The sequence below is a fragment of the Calonectris borealis genome, chromosome 2 (genome assembly GCF_964195595.1).
Source record: "Calonectris borealis chromosome 2, bCalBor7.hap1.2, whole genome shotgun sequence".
Taxonomy (NCBI): domain Eukaryota; kingdom Metazoa; phylum Chordata; class Aves; order Procellariiformes; family Procellariidae; genus Calonectris; species Calonectris borealis.
In genome coordinates this window covers 148,800,447-148,810,764 of record NC_134313.1, presented here as the reverse complement: position 1 = coordinate 148,810,764, position 10,318 = coordinate 148,800,447, and the positions used below count along the sequence as shown (strand labels likewise).

At 37.9% G+C, this 10,318-nt stretch overlaps 1 protein-coding gene across 1 annotated transcript in view; it reads right to left on the bottom strand.

Annotated features, from left to right (window-relative positions):
- Positions 1 to 777: 777 nt before the first annotated feature.
- LOC142078402 (macrophage mannose receptor 1-like) overlaps positions 778 to 10,318 on the bottom strand; it is a 65,272-nt gene continuing 55,731 nt past the window's right edge. Inside the window, exons 27-30 of the mRNA XM_075140865.1 lie at positions 8,167 to 8,283; positions 6,050 to 6,217; positions 3,254 to 3,307; positions 778 to 2,870 (exon numbers count right to left, since the gene is read on the bottom strand). Coding sequence (XP_074996966.1) covers positions 2,620 to 2,870; positions 3,254 to 3,307; positions 6,050 to 6,217; positions 8,167 to 8,283 — 590 coding nt within the window. The 3' untranslated portion in view covers positions 778 to 2,619. The remainder of the gene's footprint in view (positions 2,871 to 3,253; positions 3,308 to 6,049; positions 6,218 to 8,166; positions 8,284 to 10,318) is intronic.

The window sequence follows — 10,318 nt, the reverse complement described above, 5'->3', positions numbered from 1 at the left end:
CCAAACAACCCCCCCCCTCCCAAAATCAAAAACAAAACAAAAAAAAAGCAATCAAACAAAAAAAAAACACCAAACAACCAAACGCAAACAAACAAAAAACCCCACCAAAACAAAAAACCAAGAAATCCTGGGGTTTTTTAATTACAAGTCCCTAGGTAAAAGTCTTCCATTTAATCTTATATTAATTAAATATTGTTTAAAGTGTTCAAGGTTGTTTGTTTCTCTATATTCCATTCAAAAATTCCTGTTAGATTTTGTGTATAAAGTATCAGCGCTCATCTTCAGCTTACATGGAATTGTAATGATTTCCTGTGCTGTAAATGCCACTGCTTCCACGTTTGCTCATTTTAATGGGAAATTTGCTTCAATTCCATTGTATTGCAATAGGAGGGACAGGAAACCATGCAGCTTAAATTTGCCTCTCTTCTGAAAATCTTTCAAGTCTTTTTCACTCACACTCTTTCTAAAATGAGCAGGCCAAGTAGATCCATCTTCAGAGTAGAGCTTCTGATTTGGAACCTCCTCTATTTTTTCTGTACCTGTTTGGACAGGAGAGCAGAACAGACACAGCGTTTCACAGAAGCAGCCACACCTACTGCCAGCTCTTAACTAGCATGGCATTTTTAATTCTTTTTGACTCAAAGATGATGCTGGATTTCAGGCAGTATAAATGGGTAAGTGAGTTCAGAACTATCCAGGCTCCAGTAGCTGGGTTCTCTCCCTGACCCTCTTTAGCTCTAGAGATGTACCTGGTAAGCATGGCAAAGCACCAGAAATGAGACACCCCCTCAATCTTTATTTTCTTTCCAATCATACATTTGCTATATACATGTGATGAAATGTTATCTGGAAGAATCACTCGGTGTGCAGATACTGCCTTAAGATTGTGCAGGGCCCTAGAACAGGACTGAACTTCTTGGGTAGAGACTGCACCTATTTGTTGTTTGCACAACAGCCAGTGCAGTGAGGCTGGGATTCCAATCAGGGCCTTTCACTGTCCCTTTCCAGCTGGCACCACTTCTCCATATAATTGAAACGACATCATCCTTAACATCATAAATCAGGCAGTCAGGAGGTTTCTGGCACATAAGCCACATCAGATGGCATGAAGAACCATTAGAAGTACTACTCCTTGAAAAGACATGCTCAAACAACTGTGCATTAAAAATGGAAACAGCAGTAGGAACAGAGGCAAGGAAATAACTGGGAGAAAGGGAACAGAGCCAGAGGAGAAAAGGAATTCCAGGACAAATTTCCCCATCTTACCTACATGCGTAAGCAATTCAAGATTTTTACTAAATCGCTCAGCTGACACTTTTGTCTTGGTTTTAAGCAGACAATCCCTGGACAGATTCAGGAAAATATTGTCAATATATTACTTGATCACAACTTTGGATGGAATGTCTCCATGGTTGTATCATCTCCTTTTTAACTGTATCCTGTTACAGAGTCTTATATAGACAAGACTATAAAATGAAAAACTATTTAAAAAATCAAAGCTAGTTACTGTTTATTTCACAGAATAAAATCTGAAACCACAAAACCAGACCTTGCAAACTTTGTATGCAAGTGAGGAATCATGCGTGATTTACATTTTACAAGATTTACAAAAATTAGGAATATAAACTCCACATTGGGGAATGTAAGATTTTCCATATTTTAGAAAGGAAATAAAATCAGTAGTAACTAATAAATTGGTAAAGCTCAATTGTTCTTGACTTCCAGGACACAAACCTATGCTACTTATTGAGAGGCTGTAGGAGAGCAGTACCAACATGTGATCACCGTAATAGCTATCCAGTGCTCCTATAAACCCCCAGAACACGTATAGATCGTGTTCCTCCCTCTCCACAGTAACTGTCGTCCTGATAAGAAGGAAGTTTTGCCATAACCTTCATCACCTGACAAACCCACTTGTGGCCAGCCAGAACACTGGCAGTTAACTCCAACCACACTTTTCCATTGCAGAGGCCTGCCCCCAGATTTTACCTGATTAAGTTCTAGAATACATAAACTACAAGAACCACATACTTGGTTCTCTGTGTTGTATGAAATTGTGGGAACAGAAATTATATCATAAAAGGATTTTTTCCCCACATGGTTCAAACAGGATGTGCCTAAATACAGGCTTGTCATCTAGCAACCACCCCTGGAGTCCCTAGGAATACTTGGAAGCTGGTAGAACTAGAGATATGTTTGCTGAATAGCTTGGAGAATCTGTGCATTAGCATGGTTTGAAATAAATCTGGTGCAGAAACTTCAAATCTTGGGAGCCTTCTCAAGTGGATCTATCTACATTTTACTTCCTTTATTGCATCGGTTTCTATTGTTCCATTTAATAATTAGTCAATATTATCTCTTTTCTTAAGACCCACACTCATCAGTGTGGGTCATCAAATAATGAGATCTGAAATCTCACACATTATACAATGGTTACAAAATAAAGTAACTGCTGTATATAACATTACGCACACACTGAAACTGGCTACTGCAGTATTTGCACATGAGAAAATAGCTTTGGCTTAATTCTAATTGCATAATTTTATTAAAACAAGGCACATTTTATTTTATTACATTACATTTTACATTACATATTACATTACATTTCACTTTATAACATTACAGTGTCGCATGTTCATTCCGTTCTATGTTGGTCACAAGATCCTTTGTGTCACTAGTTCCAGGAACTGCATCACTGTTAAAATACAAATTGTTCTCAAAGCTGTCATTTGTTGACAAGCGATTCTTTCTTCTTTTGTAGAAGAGATAGCCTGCAAGGCCACTTCCAAGTAGGATGAGGATGACAACAATAACTACAACTCCTGTTTTACCGTGGTTCAGAGTAGGAGACTTCTCGTCCTTTGTCATTGCTGAAAACAAGAACAAAGAAATCAAGAGGACACTACATACTCTTTATCTGATTACTGGAAACAATTTCTTTAGAAATGATGTTTTAAGCAAAAGTGTCCATTTGTTTCAAAATAATGAGAGACAAAGGTAGCAACATAAAATCAATTTATTTCAAAATGCTTACATTGCATGCTATATCACAAATTTTTTTTTTTTTAAATCTGCATTTGGACACTGAATGGACTATATCGTATTCTACTAGGAAATAATATGCTCCTAGGAAACAGATATGGTACTCAGGTATATCAGAAAATGTAAGAGACATAACACAGAATATGATTTGTTCTGTTTATGAATCTTACATGGGACTAGTTTTTGTCTACTTGAAAGACAGTATTCTTACCCTTTGTAGGCATTTCAGCTGGTGGCATTTCAGCTGCTGGTGGCATTTCAGTTGCTGGCATTTCAAAACATCGAAAAAGACTTATGTTATTATATTATTCTGTTATTTATTTCTATATTATTTATTATTTATTTCTATATGCGGAACATACTGAAAATCATATTCAGAGAAATATATGGTAATACATACCACGAAATACTGAAAACATTTGGGTTTAGTCCATACAAAGCTATATATACCTATCAAAAGGCATAGCACAATGGTCAATTGTATTCTGGTCTCATATGTAGGTATTTACATAAACTAGCAGAAAAGAAGAAACATCAAAGAGCTCCATGGAGACAGATCTTGACACCAGTGTAAAACCACAAGAAAATCTACACAGCATCATCAGGACAGAGATGATCAAACATAATCCTCAATATAATTACAAATTCTTGCAGTATTTGTTATCTTATATAAACATAGCAAGTGTAATAAATTTGGTTTGCCAAGAGACTTTAATGGCCTACCTACACAGACAATTGAAATCACTCATGAACTCCAAAGTGTCTTAGTACGTATCACATCTGAACTAAAATATTTGTAACTCATTTAAAATTTAATATCTGGACCACAAAATCTGGCTTGCTGGGAAAACTGGGCCATCATTTAAGATGAAGATCCGTATTTTGTCATGTGGACATAAAATCAGTGTGTAACTAAATCTTGAATCAATGCATCGTGTTTCATCCTGAAAAAGGTGAGCCCGGGAAGTTAAATTGTTTTACTAGTCTCCCCACTTACATTTCCTGATTTCATTAATAATCCAACAATCCTGACTTCCAAAGATTTTCCAGAACTCTGTTGGAGTGTCTGTTAGCCCAGCTAGTTTTACATCTAGAAACAAATATTGCTCTATATCTAGCTCTTCAAAGTAAAACCAGACATAATTATTTGGATGTTTCCAAGAGTTTCTAGCACGAAAAGTATCTATTAATGCTATTTACAATAAAAAGCAGCTTGTTATTTGTCTGCACTATACCAGCATGCAAATCTATGGAAAACAGGGAAACCGGGAGCTTTCTATACTTGCACACTTTCGAAGTGTTTGCTGTAGGTATTGCATGTTTGCTACATTACATCGTGTCCAGTTCTGGGCTCCCCAATACAAGAGAGAAAGAGAGCTACTGGAGGGAGTCCAGTGAAGGGCCACTAAGATGGTGAAGGGACTGGAACATCTCTTACATGAGGAAAGGCTGAGAGAGCTGGAACTGTTTAGCCTAGAAGAGAAGATTCAGGGGGGATCTTATCCATGTACACAAATATCTGAAAGGAGAGTTTGCATTTGCAGCCTTTTCAGAAAACAGCAAACATAACAAGCCATAGCAAGTGCAACTAAGTGAAATCATGCTTCTAACACCCCATATATTAGCCTATAGCTATTTAATACATTTTTTTAAATTCTGCAAAGGGAGCATTATCACAGCTTTGCAAAACTGTGCTGAGCCAAGCTGCATTTCTACGACAATGTAGGATTCAATTTTGTGCTGTTCCTGAATGAGCAATTATATCATCCTTGCATTGACACAGGCATTTGGCTGACTCCATGGCATTCCAGCTCAAGAGGCTAGACTGGCTGAAGCTAATCCTAAAAAAAAAACTAGTTTTCATCTGCTTCAGCTCCTTGAAATGTCTCAGTATCAAAACAGGTGAATGCCAGTACCAGCACAAACAGATGAGTTGAATGGTCGAAAAGGAAGAGTGGCCATTGATTCTAACACTTGTTACCTATATCTATGACTATTCTGGATAGAGAATGAAAATAAAGTGCCTTTTTGCTTGTCAATCACAATGTAAAAAGACAGGTTAGTAGACTCTGAATGGATGATTATATCTGAGAGTTCTGTAGTATTTCCTGTAGAAGACACAGGCGTCGTTACAAGCATCTGAGTAAGTAAGAATGATTTTGCATGAGAGCAAATTTATAGAAAGGATAGCGGAATTTCTCTCATTTCCAGTCTTGTAGAGGAAGTGGGCATATTTCAGCTACTACATGCATTTCACTCTTCTCAGTAAACATTAGTAAGAGATTTTGATACTGCAATACATGCTGGAAGATTGCAATGCATGCTGGAAGAAATGATTAGGATGACTTTTAGGAACACGTATGCACTAGATGTCCTTACTGTCAAAATTGCACATTCAATTATTTCAGAACACTTCCAGTTTAGCACATTCAGACTATACTATTTGCTTTGCTTTTCATTCACTCATCTTCTCAAAACAGGAGAACACAGAGATAAAGGTTCCAAAACTGTTCATTAATTCACAATTCATAAATACTCAATTCACAGAAACACTACTTCATACTCAGAAAATGCATGCACATGAGACTTCCAGAGAGAAATAAGCAAAGGGTATTCCTTGGGCTGAGCAGAGGGGATACCCTAAGGAATGTATTTTCAAATAGATGAGACAAATTTGTGTGTGCAAGTCACAGTACTAACTTTGTGATTACTCAACAATTATCGATATAGAACAGGCAAACTTGTTAAGTGTATATACGAGGTACAGTTAAGATAGGAACACATCTTTTTAAAACAATTCTGAAGGAACTTGAGCACTGGTCAGCACTTCTACTTTCTGACAAGAGTTATTCTTTCTTTTTGTTGTCATGCAAATGTGCACCCCTTGGCATTTATAAAACCTCAAAACACCTAGCTAAAAGGCACTGTGTGTAACGGCCACGTACTAATACTAGCACACAAGAAGCATACTCTCTACATAAGACAAATGCATAAACGTAGCACTTACTTTTTGGCTTTTTACAGACATAGCCTTTGTAGGAAGAGCAATAGATATTATTCCAGTACCCAGAGTTTGCGTACATTTCAACACAGTGCTCGTTTTGTTGAGGGGAAGGTTCTCCTACATTCCAGTTGACAAAATTCACTGCAGTGTTGTCTAGCCACAGCCATTCTCCTAATTGGAAAAACATTGAATATGGAAAAACAATAGTATTCATTTCCATCTTGACACCTGCTCCACATTTATTGCCTTCCTGAGAAATCTACTTGTGGCCACTCTTGGAGACAGGCTACTACACTATTTAGATTTTTGGTCTGACACATCATGTTGCCCTTAAGTTTTTATGCAAATGACACAACATCAGTTTTTGGAAAATGGCAGGCCAATCTGGCTTATGATGTTACAGAGGCAAGAAAGTTTAAAGAAGTATCCATCTCACACAATTTATTGCAATGGTGCAGTGTCAATTATTTATTCAGTTTATAGAAATTACTGATGTCAAAAGATAATTTATCTTCAACAGAACGCCCTTTATTTCAGTAATTTGTAGGGAGGTTTTGTATTACTCTTTTCAAAGCCCCCACTGAAGTCTTTCTAAGTCCAGTTTTCTTCCGTTTGTTTTTCAGTTTCTGCTCCTTCCCACTGACTTTACACAAACGATTTTCCTTTTTAAAGATCTGCTTCAAAAATCTTGTGATCACTGTTGTTCAACTATGCTGGGACTTTCTGTCTCTTCCTTCCTGTTCCTTTTTTTCTTTCTTTCTTTTAATAGTGTTATTTATTTAGAATAAATGTGCCCCTTGTGACTCTTAAGTTGTACTCAAACAAGCAACTTCTTAGACTCAGCATGAAAGCTATGTTTTGTTTTCTTGTAAGATTCTGCTTTTTTTTGTTTGAGTTTTTTTTTTAAAAAAAAAAAATACCTGCCACCCTTTGTGTCAGGGCATGGCATCTGGATACAATCACTTTTCCAAAGATATGAAATTTAGTTATGCAGTTATGTTGAAAACACTGTAATCACTACCTAGTAATACAATGACATGTACTTGCTGAAGCAGCTCTTGTGTTTATGATCACTGTAAGAACTGTATTGTTCTGCAACTTCTCTAGAACCACTTTAAAAAATATTTCATTTGTCAATTAACCACATGAGTAAACCTCAGCTTTTCTTTATGTGTTATGCTTATAAATCGTTACTCTCTCCATATTCTTTCCTCCTCTACTGAAAACTTTACCTTTTCCTGGTTCAGATTTGAGTAATGTAATTGAATACTTGTCTTCTCCCCAACTGCTTTGTCATTGAAGTGGTTGAGCAAGCAGTTGTAAAAAAAACGCTCCAAAACTCAAGAAAACCCCACCCCAAGTCACTTGAACCATTCTGCAGTCCTGCCTCTGACATTGTTATACTGGAACTTTTAGTCTAAACAGCACAAGACTGAAATAACTTTTAGGCCTATCATAAAGACAGAAATATCTATTTAATTGAATACTAACTGTATTAATGAAAAAGCAATAATCAGCAAATTTAAGATTTAATTAAAGCTACCTGTTGCCTATATTCTCTTACTTTGCCTTCTTTACAGCGAGGCAGAAAATAGAAAAACTTGTGATACACAAAGACACAAACAATTCCAGCTTCAAAGCGAAGCTGTTCTGAGGGCCAGCTGTAACTAAAGATGGGTGACTAGTCATTCCAGGATGGTGATTCCAAAGACTAGAGGTGATGTCAGCCACATTATTGTCTAGCTCAAAAACTGGAGTATCTCAAGGACAAGCATATCAATCCAGGGCCTCTCTACATTTGAGAAGAACCATTTGACTTTGGCTCAACTCCCAACACGGTCCTGTCTGTACTCTGCTATATGCACCTTTGTGCCTTACTTTGTTGTGAATTGCTTTTCTTGCTTTAAGATGAACTTTCTGTGCCTGGCCTTTCTGTTATATATTACTGGTTATTGCTTGATTACAACTGACCAGCTTCCCCTATGATGATAATATATTACCTGTTCTAATTTCACTTTTTATGTATTACAGAAGTATAATGTGACATTTTCAACACCCAAGTCAAACAGCTTGTGACAATTATTCACCAAACAAAAAAATGTCAGAAGTAAAGAAATTACCATCCACATTTCTGTACATTCCTGTCCAAAAAGTTGACGTTTTCCCTTCAAGTGGTTCAATGGTGTATGCCAGAAAGTTGGCTTCAGCTGAGTCTTCAACTGATACCAAAGAGGCACCTGGAAGACACAGAGAAAAAAAAAAGACTCTTAGAGACTAAGTTTCACAGTGGAAAGCATTCTCATTGTCCTGTCAAATGCCAGTCTTATTTTTGCCACTGATTATCTGTGCCAAATTCCAAACAGAGTTTGAAGTTCAAAACAGAAACTAACTTTGGATAATATCTTATGAAGGACTCTGGCATTGTTGCTGATGTATTTCTTATCGTTTCCATGACATTGCACAAGCATTTTGTTTGTTTCCTCATCCACTGGGAAATAGCAACATAACTGAACAACATCTCTACGCTAAATAAAACAGGCCAAGATGGTATTGAGCATAAATTTCTACTGATGTGTTACTATTTAAAAAAAAAAAACCTAAAAAACTCTAAACAAAATCAAAAGTTTTTAGTAAAAAGTATGTATAACTTCAGTCTGTAAACCATATAACTTCGCATGTTAATGATTAAATGTCTTCTGAGCCTTTTTATAGCTCATGTATAGCACAGACTTTGCTGACTTTCTGAAGCACAGTCCTTAGTGTAACTCTTTAACCACGTCTTGTTTATTTTCCTACATTCTCTTTGTAGCCATCAGAGAAAGAAAGATCATCTTGGTCATCTGTTGCCCAGTTAGTGTGGTACCCTGTTAGTCATCCACGTACAACACTAGACATTCTGCCATAGTGACTGATTCTGTATGATGCTCTAGCAAAATCAAGAAGCCACAGCATGGAGCCAGCAGACAGAATGAGCTACACAACTTTGTGTCGAGTGGCATTAAACACTGGAGAAAGTGCATCTTCAGTTCTCTTTAGTGTGGGGCTGGAATCCAGTCAATAGGTATGGAGCAATAGCTGTGTTTGGCACTTGACTCTCTTGATTTGGCTGTTGAATTTCTGAAAGTCTTTTTTCTCAGGTAAGGAAGGCACAATTACAGAGAATGAAAATATAAGTCATTTGAATCACTGCTGAGCTACTGATAAATTCTACTATGGTTCAGAATTCTACTATGAGTAAGATATAATTGGAAAAAGTCCAACTGCAAACAAAACCCAGAGTGCAAGCAGGGACAGCAGAATATAAAAGAACATGGAACGTTCCTCTTTTTTCACTGTAGTCTTTATGTTTTTTTAATTGTTCCTCTTTTGCTGAATGTTATCAGATGTTTGGTTACTGTTAGGTTGTGTGATAAAAATCTTCACTGCACATCCACAAGGGAGCACAGATAGACAATGGCAGATGGGGGACCCCTTCCCTCGCTACTCCCAGGCCCATCACAGGAGCCATCAGCCCATCAAAGGCCAATCTCCACATGCCCAGAGGAGCAAAGAGGCACAATGGCAGGGGAAGAACCCAAATTATGGACTCAGAGGATGGGATATCCTGCTCAGGCCCCTCCTAGGGCTGTCGAAGGACATCCTCAGCTCTAGTGTCCAGGCATGAAACTCATCAAGACAAGTCAACGTCAAAGTACCTTTCAGACTGAGGGGAATTTCCTAGGGGTATGGGAGACATGATGGGATACAGAAGAACATTTAAAGATTGCGCAAGTTATGAGATGTTCAGGGGAAGAACAAGGCAGGGAAAGGGATGGACCTAGATGATTTGGGAGGAATAAACATGGGAAAATAGAGGGATAAGGGGATAAAAATGGTCATATGTAAACAGTTTGCTGGTCAATACGGTTGCCTGGCCACGCCCTGTGCCTGATCTGGGCAGACAGACCTATCTTCTTATTAAACTTTATTTCTAAATATTTTCATGGATGAAAGACTCTTCATTCTGTATGCATGTGTGCGCATGGGGGTCTAAGTACCAGCAACTGGAGTGGGACCATGAGTCAGAGACACTTGTGTCCATGGTGACAGCAACAGGTACACAAGTGAGTGTGTGATCACTAGGGAATATCAAGTCAGCCTAGCCACCAAGTAGGTGAGCCAGGTGTGCGTGTGCATCACCAAGGGTGAGACCACAAGCTGAGCTGGCTATCAGAGGGACCAGGGGAGTTCCAGACAGCTGCTGGAGGGACCATAAGGGCTGTGGGTCTCTAA